This window comes from Phalacrocorax carbo, chromosome 1 (genome assembly GCF_963921805.1).
Source record: "Phalacrocorax carbo chromosome 1, bPhaCar2.1, whole genome shotgun sequence".
Classification (NCBI taxonomy): domain Eukaryota; kingdom Metazoa; phylum Chordata; class Aves; order Suliformes; family Phalacrocoracidae; genus Phalacrocorax; species Phalacrocorax carbo.
In genome coordinates this window covers 205,974,686-206,001,989 of record NC_087513.1, presented here as the reverse complement: position 1 = coordinate 206,001,989, position 27,304 = coordinate 205,974,686, and the positions used below count along the sequence as shown (strand labels likewise).

The 27,304-nt window shown below is 43.2% G+C and overlaps 1 protein-coding gene across 3 annotated transcripts in view; it reads right to left on the bottom strand.

The window, feature by feature from the left end:
- The window catches only part of SESN3 (sestrin 3), a 46,952-nt gene extending 19,744 nt beyond the window's left edge, over window positions 1-27,208 (bottom strand). The window contains exons 1-2 of one of the 3 annotated variants that reach the window (XM_064441336.1): window positions 26,951-27,208; window positions 1,107-1,172 (exon numbers count right to left, since the gene is read on the bottom strand). In XM_064441336.1, the coding sequence (XP_064297406.1) occupies window positions 1,107-1,172; window positions 26,951-27,049 (165 nt within the window). In that variant the 5' untranslated portion in view covers window positions 27,050-27,208. Of the gene's footprint in view, window positions 1-1,106; window positions 1,173-19,792; window positions 19,812-26,950 lie in introns of those variants that run through there. The other 2 variants (XM_064441337.1, XM_064441339.1) reach the window with 2 other exon arrangements.
- Between the last annotated feature and the right edge of the window lie 96 nt (window positions 27,209-27,304).

The window sequence follows — 27,304 nt, the reverse complement described above, 5'->3', positions numbered from 1 at the left end:
TAATCCCTGGGGTTACTCTCTTCTGAGAGCTACTCAGTGATTCCTCCTTCACCCCTGGCTAGTGCCTTTACCAAGTGTATCAGCTGTGAAATAAATTCATTAACAATTCTCTCAAAATATGTTATTATTTTAACTACATTTTTTTCTACTTTTTATACAATTATTGACTTTATGAGAAAAAATAAGTCATTGTGAAGTTTGGCATCTCAATTTCATCTCATATTTCATACAAAAGGGAAGTCCTCTTCACAAGTTTGGCTGGCTGGAACTCATCCTGCTCCCCTTTTCCCAAGTCTAAAAGATTCTTTTTGACCTCTCTTCCTTTTTGCTTCATTATGTTTTCTTGTTGCTAGCCTTTACGCTCTCTCTGTTCGCTTTTAGATTCAAACCTTGCTGGTGTGTAAATGGGGAGAGACTCAGAGAACAGCAGCTACCTTGTCTTTCAAAATGTCTTTTTGGCTCTTCTACTCTGAATTATTTGCCTTTAGCAACTACTTAAAACAAAACAAAAGGTCCTGTTTTTTTAGTCAGGCATCCCAAATAATTAATTAATCAAGAAATAATACTTTGGGGAGACTGTGATCACAGCAGAACACCATCTTAGTAAAGTTTCTACACTGCAGCTAGCTGCAAATCAAGGTTTAAGCTGAACATTAAATCATAGGCAGAAATCTTGAGTTTGAAGTCAAGCCATACCTTTCCTTTCAATGATAATTTCTCTCAAGAGCTACAGTTACAGTCTACAGAGTTAGTATTATTTTCAGGTTTTCTCAAACTGAAGGTCAGAGACTGCTCGGAGAGCTATATAATCATACCCCTGCAATACTGGATGCCTCCCCTTAGGCCTGGCATTAAGAGTAGCAAGAGATTATCCCCCCCGAAAAGTGCAGAGGTGGCACTCACGGCTCTCTCCGGGAGTACTGGCAATGGGAAATATGACAAATGGCACCATTTGTGTGAGAGGCAGGGTGGTTCTTACCCACTGCAGCCTGCTCTAGAGAAACCACCGCTTCTGCTTGCAGAGGAGCTCATCTGGGTACCACTGTCCTTCAGTATTTCCATTTTAAAAGCTATCACCCGCCTGGCCCAGTTAACCGCAAACTTACTTCGTTCTCTGGTATAAAGGCACTTGGTCCTCTTGTCAATGGTGGGGAGACTTGGACTCTTTTTTCCTGCAAAACAATCACATACTTTGGTCAGTGTCAGGAATATCATAGGAACTCGCTTTATCTTGCAAGATGAGATCTTCAAGGCCTGGAATAGGTTCTCTTCCCAAGGCCACCTGGGTCTCTAACAGCCCACTGAGGAGATGAAGCCATCATGCCATGCTGGTTAGATCAGCTCTGCATCCCCTGTACTTCGCGTGAATGAACGGCATCAATTTTGGCAATGGATAAACAGGAAAAACCCCAAAATCTAACCCCTATTGGCCTATAGACCAGCTTGAAGATACACAAACAACAGCAATAAAACATTTGGCACAATGCTAAAATTAGCCATTTACTGGACTAAATGGAAGATCAGAAAGTAGAGGGGAAAAAAGCCACACTTGGGAAATTATAAGCAAGACACTGTCTTCTTCAATATCAGCATCTAATGAGATCCTCAGTGTTGAGAAGAGCGTAAGCACTTTGTGTGCCAAATATTGGCATAAAAAGCACAGTCCACGCAAACCAGCAAGACCCAATTAAAGACTTGTTCTAGGAAAAGAATCACAGGATCACAGAATGGTAGGGGTTGGGAGGGACCTCTGGAGATCATCCCGTCCAACCCCCTGCTTGAACAGGCACACCCAGAGCAGGGGGCACAGGAACACGTCCAGGCGGGGTGTGAATGTCTCAAGGGAAGGGACTCCACAGCCTCCCTGGGCAGCCTGTGCCCCTGCTCTGGCACCCGCACAGCAAAGGAGTTTTTTCTCATATTGAGGTGGAACTTCCTGTGCTCCAACTTGTGCCCGTTGCCCCTGGCCCTGTCACTGGGCACTACTGAAAAGAGTCCAGCCCATCACCCTGACACTCTCCCTTTAGATATTTATAGGTACTGATGAAATCCCCCCTCAGTCTTCTATTCTCCAGGCTAAACAAACCCAAGTCTCTCAGCCTTTCCTCATAATGGAGATGCTTCAGTCCCCTGATCATCTTGGTAGCTCTCTGCTGGACTTGCTCAAGCAGTTCCACATCCTTCTTAAACTGGGGAGCCCAAAACTGGACACAGCACTCCAAATGTGGTCTCACTAGGGCAGAGTAGAGGGGGAGGATAACCTCTCTCAATCTGCTGGCCACACTCCTTTTAAACCCAATGGAAAGCCCGCCTTGCTCAGCTGCTGAGCCCAGAGGAGAACACCACACACAGTACAAGCCTTGGTGTGCAGACCCCAGCTAGAAGTCATGAAATGCCCTTTGAGGATGATATATTTAGTACAGAACAGGCTGATAGAGTAACAAGAGACAGAGGACTTTTTTGATTTATTAGGGATAAGAAATTGAACTAAGATAAACTGTGGAGGGTTTCATAGTGTGTCTGCTGACAGCCAGAGGGGTGAAGGGGCCCTTGGGGAGGCTGACTGCTCCCCTGGTTCACCAGCACTGTCCACGTCATTCCTGACCAGCATTGCTCCAACCTCCGCTTAAAGAGCCTCCCGGAGGTTCCTCTGTCTCTCCACGTCATTTAGTTCCTCAGATCTTTAGAAACCTTTCCCAATGTCTAACCTGAATTTCCCTTACAGTAATTTAAAGCCGTTGCTTCTTGTCTTTTCTTCTTTTCCATTTTATGGTTATATTCCACCTATCTGGAAACTATTGCTGCACTCTTTCTCAGGTCCCTAATTGCACCACAGCACTGATGACTCTTAGTAAGTTATCCATCAACAGCTGTATAGGATTTGCATACTAAATTTTTCATGCCCCTAACATAAAAGTTCGAAGTTTTCCATAACAAATGACTCTTAAATACCTCTACCAGGGGGTTTTAACCTTAACCGCCATGTGCACGGATGGCAGTGCTGGTCCCGGAAGGAGCGTGCCAGCGATTTCCACACAGGAAAGTGAAGCCACTGGAGCTGCATAACTATTGTCCTGCTCCTTAAAAACATCCTGTCCTTTCTAAATTAGATTATGAAAAAACATGCAGAAATCAGCAGTGATTATTCAGTAAAGATGTTCAAAAGCAAACTCTCACAGGACAATCAGATTTGTGACTTCGGAATAATTAGCTGTTAAAAGATGCACAAATAAGCTGGATCTACTGTGTGAAGCCCAGCAGCCAGGAGACAACTTAGTGCAACCGCTGCCTGCTGTCACAGCCTCAAAATCCCATAAAATATTTCTTATGAATCAAATGTACTCATTCTAAAGTAAGAAGAAAGGGTGTAGAGAGACCGGGTATCTGCACATGCAACTGCTTCCTTGCACAGCTACACAAGGTACAGGAAGACATCTTCTAGCTTTAAATACACAATCTTGCTGGCAGCCAGTCATTTCTGCCAACATAAGAAAAATAAATGCTTTCCAAGATTACTATTAAGGTTGCGTTTTACTTGGTTTATGAAGTTTATCTGGATATTAGAGTTTAAAACCTTCATTTCATACTGAATAATCTTGAGGATGCAGCTTGTGCGAGCAAGACAACTTAGCTGCAAACTGTCAGCTCTCACAGGAACACAGGTCTAAACCAGAGCTGAACAATTGCCTTCTCTGTCTTGCTCTCTCTCCCTGCTTCTTCAGGCTCTGCAAAGCTGGTCCTCAAGGCCAGACCAGGGAAAAAAATGCAATGCTTCTTCTAGCAGGATCTGGGCTCCATTCCTGTGTTTCCCCGTTCGATGTGACTGCTATTACTCCTTTGACCTTGCAGATAAACTACTGCTGAGAAGGAAAGGAGGAAACAGTAGTTGGGTGGAAGAACATAGGGAAGTATCTCAGATTAATTCCTGTGAACGATGACAGAAAGCCAAGGAGATAGGCAGACATAAAAAACGAGGTGTGTTGAATATACTGTGAAAAGGACAAAACGCAGCTCCTTTTGGGTGGCGGTAGTTACAAAAAACACAAGCCTGGAAAAAACAGATACACAACCAAAGCAGGAACAAGAAAACAATAGTCCAAACACAATAATTCAAGTTGGTGAGTCTAATCACGGCACTCTTTCAGGAAGCTGGGTTTTTTATATATTAGAAATATATACCCTTCCCTTCCACCAACACGGATGACTACTTTGCCTTCATGCCAAAGCATTTATTTTATTAAAACTGGTCAAAACAAGCTTGTCAGAAGAAAAGGAGCAAATATCATCTGGTTGCACAAGTTCTTGGGATGCTATTAATAAAAATATGGGAAGTTTACTAGCATTAGAAAGATAATGCTGGCTTTGTCGAACTGTAGATAAGAACCCCTGCTTCTGGGCATGATTTATCTAGAGCTGTGATTTAAGGTCTACCCAAGAACCTAAACATTAAAAACTACGTATGAGAATTACACAGCAACACTGCAGATGTATGGTTCTTTATGGCAAAAGTTCTTGCAAATCTTTGGATTTCCCAAAAAATCAGGTTCATTTTCCTGACCAACTAGTCCCTGCAGGTCACACTAGCTATTGGTAAGTCAGCCAGCGTCCCCAATATCTTATTTGAAATTGGATTCTTATGCTAAGTGGCTGAAGCAAGAAACAGGTTGCTCAGCAACCAAAATGCGATACGCACGTATACCAGCCATCTTCTGCTTCATGTTCCTCCAGAAACGTGTTGCAAGAATATGAATAAGTTACCTTAAAAGGTTTGCAACCAATTCCACTTACATTTAAGCTAGAGCCTTTTCTGGGGGTGCTTCTTCGGAAGGAGAAAGATGATAAGGAGCTTCAAAGATAAACAGAGAAAACTGAGCCCAAGCACGTTACTGGGAGAGAGGCCACTGCAAGCCAGAGCCTAGACGCAGGTTTTGCAGTAGTGCACTGTGGCATCAGACAGCAGAACAAGACCTCTAAAGATCACAGGAATGCTGCTGCAGGAATTTGTGAAAGAACAGGCCTGAGCAAGCTTTATCTGTGACTTGCTTTCTCTCCTTAAGCTGCGCATGGAATGGTGTCAGGAACTAAATATCAGGAACTTTTAACAGTGATGAATTGGAACCATTTCCCACTTGCACATCTATAATTTGCAAGAAACACCTTCATCCTTGTGCAAACTCTGCCCAAAGCCCCCAGAGCCAAAAGCTGCGACTTGCCACCTCGTGGGTTTATTTTTAGTTGTGGCAGTGACCATGCACCTTCCCTCCAGAGCCAAGAGGCTGGGGGCACTGGGACATGGCACCTGCATCATAAATAGCTGCCGGGCTGCTGCAGCAAAGGAAGGGATGCCAGAGCCACTCAGCTGGCAATATGGCCATGAAGCCAAAGCAGGAGCAAGCACAAGTGCGGCCAGTGCTAAGGCAGCATGGCGGCCTTCCTCCCAAAGTGTAAAGCAAAAGAAATAATGCTTCTTACTTTTCTCTATCACATGAGTTGCTGCATCCCCAGGTTTTAAAGAAAAGACTCTTTTTAGTGAGCTGTAAAAGGAGGCCGTTTTACTTGAGAATGGAGCCGCTAGCTGGCGAGACTGATCAAACAGCTGGTTTGGGAAGTAATTTTGAATACCCATGAACGCAGAAAGCACACGCGAGAAGTGGTTGCATTGATGCAGGCGTATGGGGGCTTCTCATGCACATGGCGCATAAAAGCTAATTCAACCTGAACTTCACATCAAGGTAGTCGTTCCACAACTGGGGTGGGGGTGGGGGTGTGTGGAATCACCAGGAAGAAACATTCTGCACCTCAAGAGGGAATTTTGCGAGCCACGGCAACGCTGCCACTTGTGTCCTTGTGAACTCCTAGAGCAGCGCAAGCGGCTGGGAAACACCCACGAAGGGGCTTAGAGCCTCCACTCTGACAAAAATTGCTGCCACTATAAAGACATCATGATAATAAACAGCACTAGATCAAATATAAATTCCAAGGGCAGCCCAGAAGTAGCTTCTCCTTATGAACAAACTTTTTCCTAAACAAGCAGGAATTTTTTTGAGGGGAAGGTGATGCATATGTATTTCTTATTTATTACACCTTGTCTTGTATTATAATCTACAAGCAATTTTGATAACATCTAGCATTTCTAAGGATCTTTGTCATTAAATTCAGCGGTCTATCTCTTCATAACACACATTATCATCTGTGGCAATAATCTGCAGTTTAGTCCATCACTGGGACACCTACATGGAGACGTCTCCATTTTTCCGAGGTGCCTGAACTCCTCCAGCAGAAAGCGAGAGCATGGTGCAGTGTCATTAATAACAGGAGTTGAGCACCATTCAAGACTCCCTGGAGTCTCCTGCTTGGCATCCAACCATTGCCCCAGAAGGGAATGGCTTCCCATAGGTATGTATAGTGTCTGCCAGTTCCTATGATACCTGGACGAGCCCTGGATATCCTTAAGCATCCTAAATGGTACTTAATGCAGGTGACCATGGCACTGGTCACAGCACCTGGAGTGCAGTTTGCGTTACCCTCAAACCTAGTGACTGGTGAGCCAGGTCACCTGCTGGGCTTTGCTGGCTGCACCAGGTGTTTGGACACTGAGGGTGGGAGTGGAGAACTGGGTTTAAGACTGCCTATCTGGGGCTGAATTTCCCCAAAGGGATTGGTTTTGTCCCAGTCTCAGATTTATCTTACAGTTCTTCAAAATAAGCTAGTTCAGTCTCACGGACTTGATGCTACAGAGCCCACTTTCGGTTTTCAGTCTGGCACAAACAAACAAATGCCTTATATTTTAGATGACATAGTACAGACAATATTACCTGCTGCTGCTGGTTAAAACCCTATTTACAAACTGGCTTCTCCCACCCCCATTATTGCTTACCAAACACATATCCACTCTTGGTTCTTGGATCCTGGAGCAGTGTCCACCTCTGTTTGCTCTGACCACAGTCAAATGCTCTGGGCTTCATTAACGCCTAACACAATTTTACAGTTATACTGGACCGCCTACTCATTCAACCCTCGCTGAAGACAGAAGAAAGCATAACAAAAAATATTATCTGAACACTGACTGTATCTTAGCTTCTACTATTATTCAAACCCTTCCTTAGGATATAAGAGGGATTTTGTTTATTTCTGCGTATGCCAATTTGCATTCTAATTTATTAATCTAACTTTGTCAGAGGAAGAGCATTTTAGAAATGTGGCAGAAGTTTAGGACACATTCAAATCTATGGGCCCTGACGACATCCACCCGAGGGTGTTGAGAGAGCTGGCTGACATCATCACAAGGCCACTCTCCATAATCTTCGAGAAGTCATGGAGAACTGGGGATGTCCCAGAGGACTGGAGGAAGGCAAATGTTACCCCTATCTACAAGAAAGGCTCGAGGGAGGATCTGGGTAACTATAGGCTCATCAGCCTTACTTCAGTCCCTGGGAAAGTTATGGAACAAATCCTCCTGGGGGCCGTCACAAGTCAAATGAAGCACGTGATTGGGAAAAGCCAACATGGCTTCACTAAGGGCAGATCGTGCTTGACAAACCTGGTGGCCTTCTACGACAAAGCGACTTGCCTGGTTGACATGGGGCGGGTGGTGGACATTGTCTACATGGACTTCTCCAAGGCCTTTGATACAGTCCCCCACAGCCCCATCCTGGAGAAATTAATGTGTTATGGCCCAGACAAGTGGTCTGTGCAGTGGGTGGGGAACTGGCTGACAGGCCGCACCCAAAGGGTGGTGGTAAATAGCTCTTTTTCAAAGTGGCAACCTGTCACTAGTGGAGTCCCCCAGGGATCAATATCGGGCCCAATGTTATTCAACTTCTTCATAACTCATCTGGATAAGGGGATCAAGCATAGCCTAATGAAGTTTGCTGATGACACCAAGTTGAGTCGGGAAGTAGACACTCCAGAAGGGAGAGCTGCTCTGCAGGAGGATCTGGATAGGCTGGAAGAGTGGGCCAGCAAGAACCTTATGAAGTTCAACAAGGACAAGTGTAAGGTCATGGACCTGGGAAAACATAATCCAGGAGTGCAGCACAGACTGGGATCCACCTGGCTGGAGAGCAGCTCTGTGGAAAGGGTCCTGGGGCTCCTGGTGGACAAGAAGCTCAGTATGAGCAAACAGTGTGCTGCTGCGGCCAAGAAGGTCAACAGGATGCTGGGTTGCATCAAAAAGGGCATTGCCAGCAGAGGTAACGAAGTCATTATCCCACTCTACTCAGCACGTGTCAGGCCACACCTGGAGTACTGTGTACAGTTCTGGTCCCCGCTATACAAAAAGGATGTGGACAGGCTGGAAGGGGTCCAGAGAAGGGCCATCAAGATGATCAGAGGACTGGGAAGCTGCCATACGAGGATAGGCTGGGAGAACTGGGTTTGTTCAGCCTTGAGAAAAGGAGGCTCAGAGGGGATCTCATCCCCATGTACCAGCACTTAAGGGGCAGCTACAAAGATGGAGACTCCCTTTTCACAAGGAGTCCCATGGAGAGGACAAGGGGGAATGGACACAAGTTGCTCTTGGGGAGATTCCGATTGGACATAAGACGAAAATTTTTCACAGTGAGGACAGTCACCCATTGGAATAATCTCCCCAGGGAAATGGTTGACTCAGCCACATTGGACCCTTTCAAGAGCTGGCTGGACAGGGTGCTGGGCCATCTTGTCTAGACTGTGCTCTTCCCAGAAAGGTTGGACTAGATGATCGCTGAGGTCCCTTCCAACCTGGGATTCTGTGATTCTGTGAATTCATTTTAGGTGGAACCTTTAATACTTTTCATAAATTTATAGAGGATTAATATAATATTTACAGCTACACAAAGTCTTGCTGACTAAAAGGAAAACCAAATACACACAGTTTACTTGCCTTCACATGTCAGTACTCCTGGGAGGTTCTGACTGACAACAAAAAAGCCTATTCATCAGAAGTGTGACATTTTGAAATTTATTGACATTTATTGACGTATCATTTTTTTAAAGAAAAAAGATCTGTTTATGGCATCTAATGTAATAAAATAGGGAGCTTTATAGCTTCAGAATGTATCTGCAATTCATCTCAAATTAAGTTTGTGTTGCAACTTCAAAAATTTGGATACACATTAGAAGAATAAACTTTGGTGTCCTGTTTATTTCCATAGAGAAATAAAAGTTGAAAGACAAAAGAGAAAATATGAGGATGAATAATTTGAATGATGCACAACACTATTTGCTGACAGTGCAGAACTCCTCTTTAAGACTGACCCATTCATATAATTAAACCCAGGACATATCTCCAGGAGCAATAAAAGAGATGTTCAAAACGAACAGCATCAAAATGTTATGAGTTCACAAAGTAAAAGTCCCAGCCTACAGACATTTGTTAAGGGTATTTCAAGTGATTTTGCAACCGTTTCTTCCTCTTAACAAACTGTATGACTCCAAAAATGCAAACTAAGCGATAAAGATGAAAATTAGCAGAGGAAGTCAAACAGTAGGAAATCTTTTTTATGGAACAGCATTTCAAAATACTTAAAACAGTCACTTTTAACATTAAGAATTTGACATTTTTGTGCCTAACAGCTGATGAAGTGGTGCAAGGAGCTGGGAAGAGAGCCAGTGCAGTACAATTGATGGGGAGCTTTCGCTTTGGTAACAGGTTACAGCCCTTTTGGATTTTACACAATAAAAGGAAGCCTATCCCAAGTTCCCATCCCTCCACCAGCTATTAAGAGCACAATCCACACTAATTAGAAACCAAAGGGCAGCAATTTCTACCCAACCCAAGATGGATGGCAAGACAGCAGAAGTCCAACAGCGGTTCCTCCATGTTTGGAAGATAGCCAGTACACTTAACCCAAGGGAAAAAAAAACTCAGAAGTGAACATGCAGCTACTGACAGAAAAGCCTATCGCCTTTTTTTCATAAAGAATGCCTATATCTACATCCCCTTTTAGTCCTACTTGTGTCACATCATTCTCCCTGCCCTGGAGATAATTTCAAAGTTATTTAAAGCTATTAACCAAAACCAACCTTTAAGTGCAACTGGGAATAGACAGGCAAGGACTGCAAGTCAAATGTCAGAGTAATGGGTATGCTGCAAAACACTTCTTAAATAAAGAAGTCAAACTGTGTTTTGCATTTTTGTCAGAATAGACAATATATCAAATAGAAGACACACCTGTGCCTTAATCTTGATGTAAGTGAAGTACAGAGTATGTCTGAGAAAGTAAGGCTAAGGGTCATGACTGGAAAAACTGAAAGATCTTCACGAGATGATCTGCTCTACTGCAGATGCCAGCAGTCAAAGCTAAACATCGATTATTAATACATTAAAAGGATGAGAAAAACAACCACTTCTTTTACTTCCTTGTTGCTAGAGATTCACTTCCATCTAATTTAAGCCAAACCTCAAAATCTGAGTTCTCATCCATGCCCCAATCCTTTTCGGATACCAAGGCTGAAACTCAACTGACTGAACATAGACACCCAAATCAGAGCTAGCCAGCTGGACCTTGGTTACAACTGAAAAAGAAAGGTGATGTCTAATTCAGGATGAGACCAATTATGCCATGGAAAGGCTTGGTTTTCCTCCATAGACTAACAGCAGTCCATGGCAAACCAGGTCAAACATAATAGTCTGAAGCTGGGCAAGACACGTACTACCAGCAGACAACAAATGGTCTTCTGGTCTACTTCAGCCTTCCAAAAAGAAGAAAAAAGAAAAAAAAAAGAAGGAAACAAAGCTTCCTTCCCTGTGCACCCAAACGTAACACTGGAGTTTGTGTGCTTCCCAAGAAATGCCCTCAGGACAGGAGATCTTGTGATCATCAAGATGACTCAAAATCTCACGAGCACAGCAGAAGAGCATTTTCTATGTTTTAACAGCATCAGATATCAAGGGCAAAAGTTAGAGTGGAAAACTTCAGCGGTTTAAGCCGGGACTTGTTTTATCTGTACCTTTGCCCACTTCCACCTTCAGATTTAGTCCAAGTCTGACATACTGAGACAGACCAATATTATCTAGTTTGGGGAACATAGCCTTCAGCCACTAAATTGGCAAAACTGCATCGAGTTAATCTGCCTCATCACGAGCCAGGGCAGCAACGCTGCTGAAGCAGCATGGCATATCCTTTAATCCGCCGCCTCCCATGCAGAGGGCTGCCTTGTCCTGCCCGAGCACAGCCCATCTAACCAAGCCTGGTTTCGCTCTGCCAGCAGGGTCCCAGGTGCTTTGGAGGCTGCACGCTCAGCGTGGGTAAGGGCAGCAGCCGTGGTCACACATGTGGTCTCTGTCCTCCTACGGAGAGACCATATCAACTTCCCCCATTTGATCCATGGAGCAAACCACTGCCAACAGGTAGAACAAACGTTTGATAGAAAGTAGAGATAAAACAGCAGCTGCTTTGAGAGGCCTGAATTAATACCTAAATTAACTACTGATAGCACAGCCTCTGTACAATACAGTAATTGAATGGTTAAATACTTCAATTCATAAATGCAGACACATTTGATTTATTGGGCATACTGCCAATCAGAGAGGCATAACTGGTGAATATTAAAAAAAAAAAGAAGAGAGAGAAAGACCCCTCGGGTTATGTAAATCCGTCATGCATCTCTGGCAAAACTGCCTCCCAAGAATGCTCTACCGAATTTTTAATAGCAGTATTGTCTGAAAATACATGCCTTGGAAGCAAGCCAAATTGAACAGTATTCATCCATACGGTAAATGCATAATGGCATCCTTCTACTGTGGGCTTAGTGTTTTGGCTTTTTTTTTTAAATCGTTCAAAGATGCTAAATGTTCAAAATATTAATGTAAGAGCAGTACACAACAAAATACTCCAACAATATATTTTAACGAAAACCTTTAACGGACCCCATTGCAATTAATGCTGGAACATCCTCAAGTGTTACAGTATTCCAGCAGAGATGACGCTCACTGAGGGTTTATAGGAAGGAAGATGCACTTAACTGCAGGTTACTATAAAAGCAGACTGGGAGAATCGTTTAACCAGGGACTGGCATCAAGGCTGCATTCTCTCACCTCTCCTCTTTGGCACTGCCACTGCATTCATTATGACAAAGAGCACAGACAGACACAATTCAGGCGCAGTGTGCCTTAAAACATTATAATTTAGATTTTTACCAAGGGGGAGACTCTTAAGGTTACGCCTGCACTGCAGTCACTAGCGGAACTGCAGCTCTTCTAGGATTATTTAAAGCTAGCTTTAAAGAAGTCCTTGGTTAACAGTTCCTAAGTCAGGCAGGTGCATGGAGCTCAGCTGCACAACCTGCTTCAGAAATCAGACAAACGTTAATTCAGCCACTGCTGAATTTTCAGTTGAAATGATGAAGCTAGACAATTCAGACTGAATGGTATCATAAAGAGATCTGCTCACAGCAAGTCAAGTCCTACCTTTGCACTTTAATGGAAAAAATAACAATATCCTCCTTTGATTAGCATCTCCATCCCACCACAGTTGCAGGGGAGCAAGCTGGGCTCTGACTTCTGCATCAGCTCGCTAAGACTGTTTTCTTCCTAGCGTCAACTGCTGGCATGATAAGCTATCAGAAGCAACAAGGCTGCACTGGTGTCCTGGTCAGGCAAGGTGTTTTGCTGCTGAGGTGTTAGTCAGGCAATGTTCGTGACTATTGTCAGACACTACATGTTTACTAACTACCAAACAACTGAAAAATCTTCACTAGCAAAGTGTGGAAATCCATCAGAGAGTTTAACTCAAGAAGGGAAAAGCTGAGGATCTTTCCAATGTGAAAATCTGTAGCTACGAGCTATCAAACCATACAGCCTTGCTTCCCAGGCACTTTCACTACTCTTCACCAAATATTTCACCACACAATGACACCGCTTGGTTACAGCTCTTGCTTCTTTTATCTGTTCTCTTAAAATGCACGAGGCAACGTGCTCTGCCTGCTCCCCTGTTCAGCCAACTGGTGATAGCCATCGAACCAGGATGTTTAAGTGGAAAGTTTGATTTTCAGCAGAAGAGCAGTGCATCTGCCACACAGGAATATTTCACTACCTAGAGCTTATCACAGGTGCTCCTTCACTGCCTCTCAAGGAAAAAGTAAAATGACAGAGGCCCCACACTCCAGAAATAAACTCACCACGTGTCCCTGCCAACACTCCCTCTTGATAAGTCTGTGTCCATATAGTGTTTTCAGCTCAGTAAAAACTACTACTGAGCAAGTAAATAGCGTCCCTGAATACACTGCTACCGAAACACGCTCCCTACCACCTTTCACTTACCAGGTACTATATAAAACCAAATTCTATTCTGAGACATAGGAAAGTCAAGCAGATGGCAGAAGCATGGGTTTTCAAACTGCTTTTCCCACACATTTTATGTACAAAATGATCATAGCAATTACTTTAAATCTGTGTGCAGGAACTATCTTAAGAGTCATGGAAGTAACTTGCCAAATTCAGAAAAACAAATCCTCTCACTCAGATAAAAGGGAAATGTGCTCAGCTCAGTACTGGAGCCTCCCCAGCTAGCTTTCTGCCATCTTTTTCACATAGGATTGTGAAACACAGTAGCAAAGTAACTCTGAACTGCTGAGCTTGCTGTCACAAGCATGTCAAGATATTTTAATTGATTGCCTCCTGGCTGTCACAGTCCATGCATAGTGTGCTTTTACCACCTCCAATAAAAGGATTAGGAACCAACCAGCAGGTGACAAGTTCAAGCAGAGGTACTTAACCTTTTCCACAATGCGCAACTAAGCTGTGGAAATCCTTGCCGTAAGATGCTGCGGACACCTGAAGTCAGCATGCGTTTAAAAGCGAATTGTTCGAGCTCATGGCAGAGAAATGCAAGAATGGTTATTAAATATGGAGAAACCACCTCCAGCTCAGGAAGTTTTCAAGTTGCAGATACTTGGAGATGGGGAGACAGTGCCGATGGAGTGTCACAATGAACCTGCCGTTTTGTGTCCTCTGTCTTAGATCCCTTCCCTTGGCCGCTGACAGAGACAGGACACAGAGTTTCAATCTGACCCACTATACCTGCACTAATGCTATTATATACCTGCAGCAGATTGGGTCGAGAATACTATTTATTCTATAAATAGCATTTTAAAAATGAAATATGTTTTCTAATATAGATAGGAATTGGCATCACTCCAACAAAGAGACATTTCAACTAAACTGGACCGTTGCAGGCACAAGCATTGTGCTAATCCAGTCTAAAAGATGCAGCCCACATTATGGAGCTCCTTAGTGAGCACATTCCTACACTGTCTGTTAAGTACAGGTGGTATCATATAATTTACTTCATAATCCTGAGTATATTACACTTCAATTATTTAGTAACACTATTTTTAGGAAGCAAAAGGGTTTTTTTTCCCCTTTTCTGAATGCGCTTAATCAGAAGTTGTATCAATTTAGGTCTGCAAAAGGGTAAGAAAAAAAACCCTGAAGAATTAAAACATGAAGACAATATAAACTTGTACCCTCCCTACTCACTTGATGGGCAGATGATGTTTGTTTAGATTGATGGTATCTACCTGGAAGAATATAAGCAGACATTGGCTATCCTCCCTCACCATGAAGAACTTTCACTAAGCTGATCACATTAGAATTCAAGCCGACATAAAAATATTAAAACATGAGGCTGGCTTAAGGTTTCTAGTTTACAGCAAACAGAACTTGTGTCCAGTGTTCCTTAAATTTTTAAGTTTTGAAAAGCTTTTAAAAAAAAAAAAGAAAAGAGAAGTCCCTTTGGCACAAGTTTCTCAGATGAATGCTCATGTACAACTGATGACCACTGAGCATCTTTGCTACAGTTCAGATAACGTAAGGAACACTGATGCTGTTCTCACAGCTCCACCTGGAAACGGATAGTCCCTCTGGATGTCCAAAAGGAGCAATGTCCTGCTTTAAGAGAAGCATCTTTTTTTGCCTTCTTTCTTTGGTTGATGACTCAAACAGAAAGAACGTGCCAGATGAAAAAGAAAATCTCCCTGACTAACGTGCTTTACCTCTAGCCTAAAGGTACAATTTCCAAGAGCAAGCGCCTTGCTGTCTAAGCCAGGAGTTTAAGCCTTTTTTGATTAGTTGACTCGTAAGCATTTTTCAGAAGGAGGTGGTATCTACACCATGCATATGAGTTTACTAAAGTAAGTTTTCTTAGGCTCCTTGAAAGAAGTCCAGAGAAATCTTATGGGTACTAGGGCCACAGATGGAAAACCACAGGTGAGCCCTTTTGATTCTTCACCTGATAGGAAATCCTAAAATAGTCACCAATTAGGGCAAATTACTTCTCCAAGCAGTCTTGTTTGCAAAGGCTGAAAATTGTTTTACAATGAGCAAGGAGCTGACACACTAACTGGTTTATGTTTGATTAATCTGGGAGAGGTTTGGGCAAGAGACTGACAGAGGAAAGGATTCATCTCAGTAGCACATCCAAAAGCCACCGACTTGCTGGAACAACCACATGCTTGCAGTCAGGCACTTTCTTCCTCTTTTTTTTTTTTTTTTTAAGAACATTTTGCATCTTAAGCTACATCCTACCGAAGTGAGTCATTACTGAGACACAATCTCCAAAATAGACTGACTTAACATGGCTGAGCTGATGGCAGCGAAGGCCTATGGTACAAATGTGTTTTCCTGACAGAGCTTAAATTTGATTATGATTTTCAAAAATTAAGACTCGTAACTATTATAGAAGATTTATTGCATGTAAATACAGAGACATGTCCAGAGACAGATCAGTTATTCCTATGCTCTTCAGCCATCCAGGCCATCAGACTGGCAGAACTTCAGATTTACCTCCAACCTCAGAACTAACACGCGCTACCACCTCCTCAGATCACTGTCTGTGCTTTTACTAAAAGGACTTTTGGCTACATTTTAGTGACTTAATGACTGTACAAAAAAATCACCAGCAAGTACTACAGAAATAATAAAACCACTTATTTTATACCCTGCTGGAATAATGTCTTCTGTAGCCATGGAAGACTGGTTAACATGCATCGCCTAATGAGACCCTCCATTGTGTTCCAGCCTACTTGCCCTTTTTCTGAATGAAGTCACCAAACCCAAACGAAGACCTTTGTACCACAGGAAGCCCACCTCCTAAGAGGCATGTTCACAGCCTTATTCGCACCCAGCTTAGCTCTATATGGACAGAAGTTAGACCATGCAATGGGTATTCCAACTCTTCTGGAAAACAAGAACTGATGCCATAGACCTACCTTCTCAAACAAGACACATTACTCATGGTGGATGGCTGCACGCTGCCTCTAAGTATTCATGAAGCACAGCTTAACCCAAAGGAGTGTCCCATACAAAACAGCAACAGCGCCGGATAGTCAAACTGCTTTTGCTTGTACTGCAAGTTTCTGTTGGATAAATAGGTCAAGTAACTACAGCTTTATCTAATTCCTTTTGCGCAAGTGGCCTAAAGAGCAGGGGCACAGAGGGAGACCTTCCGTCCACCTCCACTCCCGTTTTGCTTTTCTAAGCCATGTGTGAAAGATGGCTCCAAGTATACCCTCACTTGGTACAGACTGGTCTCTTTCCACTCGTCCTCTGTACAGGCTTAACAAGCGCCAAGCTCCATCTTCCCTGAAGAGCTATGACACCAGCTGCAAGCTCTTTCAGCCTTTAATTACACTACAGTTGACCTTTTCAATCAACACACCTTTTCTTCTAACTACTTGTGAAGCACCAGCGTTGAAGCAAGACAACAAGTTTTTAATTACTGAAATAAAAGTCACTTATCTCAAAGCAGGTTCTACCTGCATGATCCCTGATGTTACTGCCTCACCCAATCTTTCCCCAGTATCGCAAAACTTAAACTATTAATGTAATTGAACAGTTTGTTTGGGTTTTCCGGAAGGAATAGAGACAGAAAACATTTCTGGAGTCTCCTGAAGTATTAATGCGATATAAACTTGTTCGAGTTCTTCTGATTCAACACTTCTACTGTATTTGTTGAAATGTGGCAACTGCAATACATAAAAATATTAAATATGGTGGACAAACAGAATAAAAACCCAAAAATGACAAGGAAGGAGACTAAAGTCTATATCTGATTCCAGTTCAGATGCACTAGAGTTTACCTTCCATGTTTCAGTGGAAGAAGCTAACCAGTCAAAATGAACTGTTGACCAGTGGACACCACGCACCTGAAGCGCTGTTTTAATGTATTTCCTACCACTAGGGACTGAGGTTTCCACCGCAGGACATTAACAAAGAGTCCTGATTTATAGTTTTCTGGCAGTAGTGCTCTTGAGTGAAAACTGCCACAACCGAGTTAAAGAGGACTTAAAATACAGGTACTAGAACAGCTGCCACAGCACCCAACGGGTGTTTCAAGCAGCCTTTGGAGGAAACAGAACAAGCCAGCTCAAAACAGGGAGAGAATGGTGATGCTTTAACTTTAAATTTTCATTTATAGTGTGTTGTTATCAACTTATTACTACACAAGAACAGTGACAACTTGTGAGCTTTAACAGCACGCTTCTACCTCATATACACTTCATACTATGTATAACGTATGTGTGCAGCTACTCTGAAGTCCAGCTCACAGAGTTAGTAGTATGAGTGCTTCCACATAAACAGTTGCCTTCATTTTCTAACTCTAAGCTAGTTATCGCAGCAAGGCAATGAGCGCTCAGTGGAATAATCAAACCCTGACGCCGCTTTCCAGGGAGGGTCAAGGTTCACTCTGCCCGCTGAACAGCCAGTGGGTATTTGCAGGCACGCAGCACAGTTGATTTCAAGACACAAAACACATTGTAGTAAAGCAACATTTCAAGTGTTCTTCCATGCTGGATGAGATCCAACGGGTGTCAGGTAGAATATTTAGACAGCATGTAGGCGCTCCGTTTCACTAGGGGTCTAATCAAATTTCTAAATGCTAGAAGAAATTACTATTTCCACACCTCTAATCAGCAATGAGGGTGCTTTACTGAGAAGAATGTCAATCAACTCACTGGGAATATTTTTTATTTTTTCAGTTTATAGGGATAATTACATCAAAACAGATTTAGAACCATATGGCCAAAACCCCTCCAGATACATTTAGCCAATAATGCAACTATATTCCCTTCACCACATGCTAAAGCAGGAGATATTAAACATATTTACAAGCGCATGCTACTAAATTAGGTTCAACGCTGTTAAAATACTGTCTTATTACATAATTTTTAACTGCACTATTCATACAGAGGAGAGAACATATGCTGGCTTTCAATTGTTTTGTTGGTATCAGCCAGAGCAAATCTAATGCACTAACAAACAGCCCAGAGACAGATAAAAGATGATTTTGAGTAAGCTGGTCTGTACTGCTCTAAGACGGCTTACACCAAGACAGCTAGTATTCCTTCACTATCATCAACATAACTCTGTTTTACTGAGGTTGTGTGGAATTGCTCAGAAGCACAAACTCTTAACTCCCAAGTAACCTACAAGTCACAGTTAATGCTCATTTTTGTGTGAAAACGTTAAGTGAGGAGTCATCCTTGCAACCTTTCCTCCCTTCTAAAGAAGAATTTAATTGATCCTTTACAGTATCAACTGACTCTAAAAGAATTTACAATTCTCTCTAGTTTCATGTGAAAACTAAGTTCAAATTTAACACACTTCAAAACAGATATACAATTATGCATTTTGATTCCAAAGTACAGCAATTGAGACATACTGGTTGTATTTATGAGTTTATTACTCATTCTGAATAGATGAAAATCTGATTCTAAAGTCACCTTTCACTTTTTTTCCAAATGCCTTCTGCGCTTTATGAGATAGTAGAGACCTATGGCTCCACATAATTCTCAAGAATGAGATTTCTCCTGGCTTTCATACATATTAACCTAACATTTGTTTACATTGGAAGACTTAAACCACAACCCAGAGGGTGGTCCACACACTGATCACACAATATGGAGCAAGTCCATGAGGAATTTATTTCTTGTGTGATGCAGGCTTACCCCTTCAGTTCCAGTCTACTCAGAACACATGATGCCAGGAATACCTCATATTCCTCTCCATTATTATTATTTTTTCCCACCTGATCCCCTGAGGAAGGGGGCTGCAGGTAGCCTCACACTGTTACCAAGTTCACTAGGTTGGGTGCTGAGCTCGGAGTCCATTAGAAATCCATTGGTGGTCTAACAAAACAAGATGCTGACCTTGTCAGAAATATGAGAGAGTCATTAACAAGAAAAAAAATAGGTGTTTATTAGGAGGTTACATCTGTTAATTTATCCTACTCTAATTCGGGTAACCAGGGACCTTCAGGAAAGATTTAAGATGCCTTTCTAGATTCAGAGCACTGACTTCCATCTCTTACCCTGAGCATCATTACTTTACCCTCTTCAACCCCTCTGTAACTTAATTCCCCAACTGTCACAAGCACTATGACCTAGAAGAAAAAAGCCTGTGCTTCAAAACATCTTACTTTCAATTTAAATAAGATGCCAGGGTGAAGATATTTGAATAAATCAATGGTTGATACAGTCTATACCAAGAACAAAAGAGTTAGTTTCTCAGCGTCCTAACCCCACAATATTAACTATCCTCTACACTGGTGTTTTGCCCCAACCGATAGTTATCCAATGTCTGACATGCAAGAAGCATCCTATAATAAAAATGTGAAACTAGTGGTTAAGAGACAAATTTAAATTAATACCCGTTGATCACAGCCTCCCCTATTACCAGTAACACTACAGTTTGCCCAGAGTGGCATACTGAGAACCCCATAAAATTTCTTTAACTATCCCATATACATTCCATAGACTGACTGACAGATAAACAGTCAGAAAAAAAATTGTTTGCGGAGAATATCCCTACCTCCCTGTAATGGAATTTCACAAGATATTTGAGTCATCTGCATTACGCTCCCTATAGTTTCTACTGAAAGCGCACAGACTACCAGGCTGGGTTGCAGAGACAACAATGGGAAGGACCTCTGCACACAAACAGGAACACCTGCAAAGAACAGAGAAATTGAACAGCATGAATTATTTCCATACAGGTTTTTCCAAAGCTGATGGTGTGCAATTTCTCATTATCTGAGGTCTCCCTCCTGACAATTCAAACTTCTTTTCTACTGAAAGTGTCCCTTTTCCCCCAAGTCTCTCCTGACCCACTTAGACAAAAGTCAATATTCAGCCTGGCCAAGCAAGCGATGCTCGCAATGCCTTCTTATTCTCCAGCCCTGGAAAGGGAAATCTGATAATAAAATCTCCAGACCAGCTCCCCTAGCTGTGCAAAGCCAGGGGAGAATTACACCACTATCTTCTCTTGCTCAAATCTCCCTATTCAGAAAAAAGGGTTAAAATAAAAGACCAAACGAGTATAAACAGCTCCCTCACCAATGTGGCAGAGAGGAAAAACCAAGGATGCTTAACAAACTATATTATTTTTTCCAGATTTCAAAACACCTCCATTTAAAGAGATGTGAAATTTGAAGCGCTAATTAAGTAATATGCATAAATTTAAAGCAAATGCTCACCGAATCCACATCTCCAAACCACAGCCAGTGATTTGCCTAATGCAATGCACCACTCCTACCAGAGGACAACCTCTGCGCTTGGCTAACTCACTCCCAACACTAAACCTCAAAGTTTCTTTTGAAGAAAATCCTCCTCCCCACTTTCTTTCCTTTCTTGCCTCTACTCCCTCCCTGTAATTCAGGGAGGACTGTGTTTTTGCTTCTGTTTTGTTTTTTTTTTTAAATAAAATGAGCATGGTTCTTACAAGGCTACCTCTTACAGCTTTTCATTGCAAAACAGCGTCCTTCACCAGAAGTTCATTTCACTCATGCCACTCTCATTACAGGTCTAATGAAAATTTAATAGTTCTACCTTCTCATTTTCAGCACGTAAGACCAGAAAGGTACAAGGAAAATTTTTTACACTAGCTTTTAAAGCAAAAGTTGAGGAACCCCGGAACACTCAAGACTAGCATACACATGCAAAGAGCAATAGCACTCTCCGATTCCAGGCAACGAAGCCAAGAATTACATAGGAGGGTGGGAGAACAATTATTTAAAAGGGTCAGACTCTGAAAAGATACAAATTACTGCAAGACTCGTGAGGATGGGGAAGGAGAGAAACCACAGTCATCTCTGGATTTTCACTGCATTTATTTCACAGGAAAGAATCCTGTTCTTTGTTTGTTTTTTTTTGTGTTTGTTTTTGTTTTTTTTTTTTTTTTACCCAATCCTTTCCAGAAAAAGTAAGAACAAATTATGAGGGTAAGGGGACTGTTGCTGACAATCTTAACTGTCCTAAAAGGTTGGGTTTGTTGCTCTTGGTTTATAACTTTACATTTTGGACCCTCAAAGGCCCATCTTCTCACCCTAGCTGCGCACGTAGGGTTAGGAGAGGAGTGACCCAAGCTGGTTTCACCACGGCAGTGCTCCAGGGGACTGGAAGACACAAACAGTGAAGGCAGACACCATGTTTTACTCAATACAAAGTTACTAAAATTAGAGCTGATAAAAACAGAGCTAGGTTTTTGTGCTAGAGTTTGCAAATCACTTTGAGAACTCCTTTAGAAAGGGGCACGTTGGAGGTTTAAAGCCATCTAGGCAGCCGTAAATCAAGACAACTACAGCATGACAAGACTATTATTAAGAGTGGTCAAACTATGGAAGACATAATTTGATTTTAAAAAATACGATTCTCTGCGACAGCCAAGGTTGTTGATCAGATTTCTGAAGCCATTTGCACTACACTATGCAACTCGATGACAAAGATGCTCTATTGTGGAAAACCCAAGGTGTTTTCCAAGCAAAGTCATAGCAACTTTAATTTGCTTGTGTGCAGAAGAGATTTAACCAGGTTCACTTGTTCACTTTCCTCAAAATAGTAGAGACGTCCTTGAAAGGCCTCTTGATTTCTACAGAACAGGTAACAGCATCTCCATACACCTTCGTGACTCATGGTGACACATATTTCAGCTTACGCAGGCTTATGAGACCTGACATTCGACTATTTTTGGTTCACTTTTGGGCTACTTTCTTACTCACCCACACAGAACAATGAAGTGAATGAAAGTGTCTCTTCTCTTTCTCTTTTTTTTTTTTTCTGGATATGACCTCAGGTCCCTGACCTAGGCTAGTGCTATTGTAAGTACTGCATCATTTAATGACATTCACACATTTTTCTGTCTTAAAAGTAGATGCTTTATTTGACAGCACCAGACCTAGGACAAATTCTTCCAGAACCTCACGCCTCTGGACACTTTAATTTTCCAGCCTAAATGTATTTATGCCCATTTTACATCCATCTGCTCTTGAGCTAATTTCTCCCCACTGGCTCTTACCATCAGATGTATTTATAGACACGGATCATATCCCTCCCAGCCTTTGTTTCTGGTGATTTAAAAAAAGCACACTTTCTTAGTTTCCTTCTGCAAAACTGGTACTCCCAGCATCCAGCCAGCTCACCTCTGCTCCTGTTTAATTAGGGTCCATCCTTCCCGGCTTCCCTCCTCCCCAGCGACACTGCCCTGCAGGGTGACAGTAAGCTGCCGGTCCTCCTGCACACTGACATCCGTCACCCTGCTCCTTCCAAGGAACCGCTCTTATTAAAACTTATGATTTACAAACAGCCAAGCCTATAACTCTTACACTTCATACTACTGGATTTCACCCCAGTTCCAGCTACACCAGCACTCAAGGTCTCCCAGCTTTCTATGAAACGTTTTGCTCCTTCCATGGACCAACAACATTTACCACTTCTGCCATGTGTATGTCTTTTAGAAACTTGTATTGCGATTTGGGACAGTGTTAAACCAGATTAGTTTCAAAACAATCCTTTGAAAACCTGCTGGTAGTCTCCCCTAGCACTGTGGCTTCTCCCTTCTGCATGGTCCATCACCGTCCCCACTCCCAATAGCTCCCAATCACTCCTCTATAATTAAGAGGAACAGAAAATCAGACAAAATATGTCAGATCAAAAAGGTCCCTATTGCCCAGTAACCTGTCACTGCCAGGGGGCAACAGCAGACATGAAACAGCCAGGAAAGCATACAGAAACTATACTGAAAAGTGTTGCTATTTCCTATTCACAGGTCTTGTTTCATTTTTCTGTTATGAATTTGCCCAAATACTTTTCAACCCCCTAAACCCCAAACAACTTAAAATTTTTGGTATCTAAACCATTTTGTGTTAGTAAATCCCAAAGTTTAATTTGAGCTGACTTGCTGGTGCAGCAAGGAGTTCAACCTCTGAAGTTACTTCATACGTTTAATAAATTCTAGTTTTAGTCCATCCAAAGCTTTCGGAAGAGGACACTCTAGCAGATGTCTTATCAACAGAAGACTACCACATTAGTCCAGCATGACCTACTTTTGGTGGTATCATGTCATACATATAAATGAAAAAAATCTGTATGCTTTTCTGTCAAAATTTGCTTTGAGCCTCGTGCTGAAGGAGGAGACCAGAATGGGAGGATGAAGAGCACTGAAAATTATGTCCATCATATTGATGGTTATTTCCCTCTCACAGGATCACCCTGACTGAGTAGGGCTATGAAAAACAGGAACAGATTCTCAGTTAGCTAAGCCAGGTTCACTTCCACCTTGCCAGCAGCCATGGATGCTCATAAACTGCACTCCCCCATCGCCCCTTTTGCTGTTGCCCTATCTCCCTCACTGCAATCTAACACAAAACAAATATTTAATCCTGGAACCACATTTATACTCATTTTCTGTCCTACCGACTTGCATGTATGTGTAAAAGAACCTTTTACTTCACATGCTTTGCCATTTGCAGCTAACCTTGAACAGTTGGCAAACTCTCCCTGTTCCTACATTTCCTGACATATCAGGATTTTTCCATCCCCTGAAGACTTTCTGCATATTCCTAAAAGCCTTCCTGAAGCAGTTATTTGTCCAAATAAATACCGAGCCCTTCCTATATATCCTCTTCTTGCTTCCTTGGGTGATCGATTTTCTTTAGGCAGGAGAAACTTGGGTTTCCATGAGGCTCCAGAGCCCAGGCAGATTTACATCCTGGAGCTCCCCTGCCCAGGGACTTCCCCACATGTTGGATTTTCAAATGTGAGAGCTAGAGGCTGCCCTGGTAACTGCAATGGCAGCAACTCTTGGCCCCCCCTAGGAAGGACTTGGGTACAGCACTTGTAGGCCATTTTAAGCACTTTTCATACCAATATGCCAGTTTTGTTACAAAGCCTGCCCATCAACCCCACAAACCAGAGCTACTCATCTCATTTCACTCATTCTTCCATTTATTTTAAGCTGAGTCAAAGCATTAGCCTTGGTTGTGTGTTCAACAAGCTCACTCGCCAAATCCAAACCAGCATCACTTACTTATTACTGGTTGTCATTTTCTTTTTCTAATTCAAATAAACACATAGCTTTCGTATCTATGCCTGTCTAAGCCCTTCTGATTAGCAGCAATTGTTCTGCAAGTAGATCTGGTTATTTAAAGTATCCCGTAACAATAAACCCAACCGGAAATTGTATCTTTTTAGTATTAAAAACCTTCCTCATAGGCAAATTTAACCCATGAATCCTTAGCGAGTTTCTAGCACTACCCTAATAGAACTTTCCGTAACAAAACGTAACTTTGATTAATCTAAAATCAGCTGAAACCTAAAGTGCTGCATATAGCTTTTCCTGTTTCCGTGCTGAGAGAGAAACTTACCTTCACCCATGAAAATCTGAAACCTGTTGGACTATCTCAAATTTCATTATAAGCCACCAAACAGAAAGCTTGCCTTGCCCCTTACAATTTGGACAACAGCACTATCTGAACTGCGAGCATTCAAGTGCCTTTGAACAAAGACGTAAGACTGAGGAGGGCAGAAGAGATTCAACATGTTTTAAGGCCAATCATTCTTCCAGTATATTATCACATGAGCATTAAAGAAAACCACCACCACCATCAAAAGAACAGATGAGGCAGCACTTATCTGAAGATTATTACACTGAGACCCAGGTCAAATTTGCATCTCACTTCCACCAAGCCTTTTTTTTTTTCCCTGTCTTCTACTTGCATGCTTGCCAATTAAGTGCAGAAGGTTAAAATTTACTGTGATTTTTATTATAGCAAGTTTTAAATAATTACAGATGTAGTCAGAAGCTTTGTACTTGTATGTTTATTGTCCAACCTAAAACACAGACGCAATGATGTCCTGGTACAACCACTGCAAGCACAAAACACCTATATTTTAAGAGGGTTTCACGGGCTGTTGCTCGGTTTCTTTTTTCTTTCCCCAGTTTTGCAACAAAAGTAGTTGAGATGACCACAGAGAAAGCAGGACAGTGCTGAGCTGCCTTCCTCAACAGACCCAACCGAGTACCTATGTTTTACCATCATTCTCCCTACGTTACCTCTTTAAAAGAAAGAAAAAAAAAATCTAATCCAGCAAGTTTCCTGTTACCAGAAAAGTAACATCTAGCCCTGTCCATGTCCCCCCTGCTCCTGATATTAAAGAGGTATACAAAGAAGTCCTACCCAGCAGGATGAGACTATGGCTTAAAAAAAAATTCAATAATTTAAATTTAATTTTAGATCTACAAGTGCTGCCAAGCACCACTTTATTTGTCAACAAAACATTTTGATTATTTGGCAGAACAAAGCAAGCTCCCTCCCTACTTTCTCCACAGACATATTTGGCACCGGTTAATTTGTATGTCTTTAGACATATGTCAAGTCTGAAGCTGTTTCAGGCTTTAACCCCGCAGAACTTCTCTCTTTTAAGTACTTGTTTTTCTTAAAGCAGTAACAGCAGCAAGTTAAAGCCAATAAGGGATTCAATCCTGCAACGAAATGGTTAAAAATCAGACTCTGCTGATGTGTGCTTCTCTGATCCATTACATTTCTTGCAAGCTGAGCTAAGAGCTGAGCACCAAGTATCAACTGTAATATGATCCAAGAGTTTATGGAAAAAATAACTGCACATACCAAGCATGCACATTTAATAAGATTTTGTTTCCATTAAAATATTCAAAAAACATTATTTTTAAGATCTGCTTCTCTCTCTGACTGATTTTTAATGTTTCTCCTCCCCCCTCCCTAAATACACACCTCCTTTCCAAAAACCAAACCCTTAGAAAAAAAAAAAAAGAAGAGAAAAGCAGTCCTACTGCAGGGAAGAGAGGCTTGAAAAACAACTTTGATTGGCACTTGGCCTGACCCACAGAGGAAGAAAAACAGTTTTTGGACAAAGAGCGCAAATATTTGAGCTCATTGACTTACAGGCTTTCTTAGCATTTGCAAGAACCGACCTGGTGCAAAAGCGTACGGGGAGAGATTGCATTAAAATAAAACCAAAAACAGCATCGCGTTCATCTTGGGCGCTCGGACTCGGCGCGTTTGCACAGCTCAGCAATTTTAATTCATTTGCACTGGACAAACAAAAAACACCTCAACTAATGCTCCCCGTTAAGCAGATGTCGAGGGGAGGCGGTAAAGCCATTACACTCCCCCTGAAGCACCGAGGGTGCGCGCAAGGGAGCTGCCGTCGACCGTGGGGATGGGGCTGGGGGAGTTGGGGGGGAAGGGGCTTTTTGGGGTCTTTAAAAATGTTTTTAAAGCTCTGATTTTGGGTGTCCCCGCACGAAGACTTGACGAGCATCGCGGTGATGAGTTTTGCGGGTGAGATGCGTGGATAAACTTTCTTCAGGTCAATCCCCCCCCGCCCCCGGGGAAGCCAGGCGCCCCCCACGCCCTGGGGGGGGGAGGCACACGCAGGTTTGGGCAAGGGCAGGTGACAACCGTCCCGGGGGGGGGGCGGCCATGGGGGCGCGAGGCCCGGCACCCCTCTGCACCCCCGGGGCCACATCCCGCCCGGCCCGCACCCCCAGACACCCCCGCACCGCCCCAGCTGCCCCACAGCGCCTCCCCACAGTCCCCCCCGCGCAGCCCCCCGCCCCACCGCCGCTGCCCCACCGACCTGCACGTCCCCCCCTCACCGCCTCCCGCAGCCCCCCGCCTCTCAGCCCTGTGTGTGTCCCCCCCCGCCTCGGTACCTGTCTCGGCACCTTCCGGCAATTGCCGCACACCCGGTACTGGCCGGCGGCGGAGGCGGCGGTGGCGCTGCCCACGCTGCCGGCGCCGAGGCGGTTCATGCTGGCTGGGAGCGGGGAGCCGGGCGGGGAAGGAAGGGAGGGAAGGAAAGGGGGAGGCGGCAGGCTGTGGCTCGGCGCCCCTCAGCAGCCCGCGCCGCCGGCCGCCCCCATCCTCCAGCCGCGGCCCCAGCGCTCCGCTCCGGGCCGCTGCCCCCTGCGCACACCCCTGCGCGCTCCGCCAATCCGCGCCGGCCGCCCCGCCCCTCGCCGCCGCGCTCCGCCAATCCGAGAGGCCGCCTGCCGCCGGCCAATGGG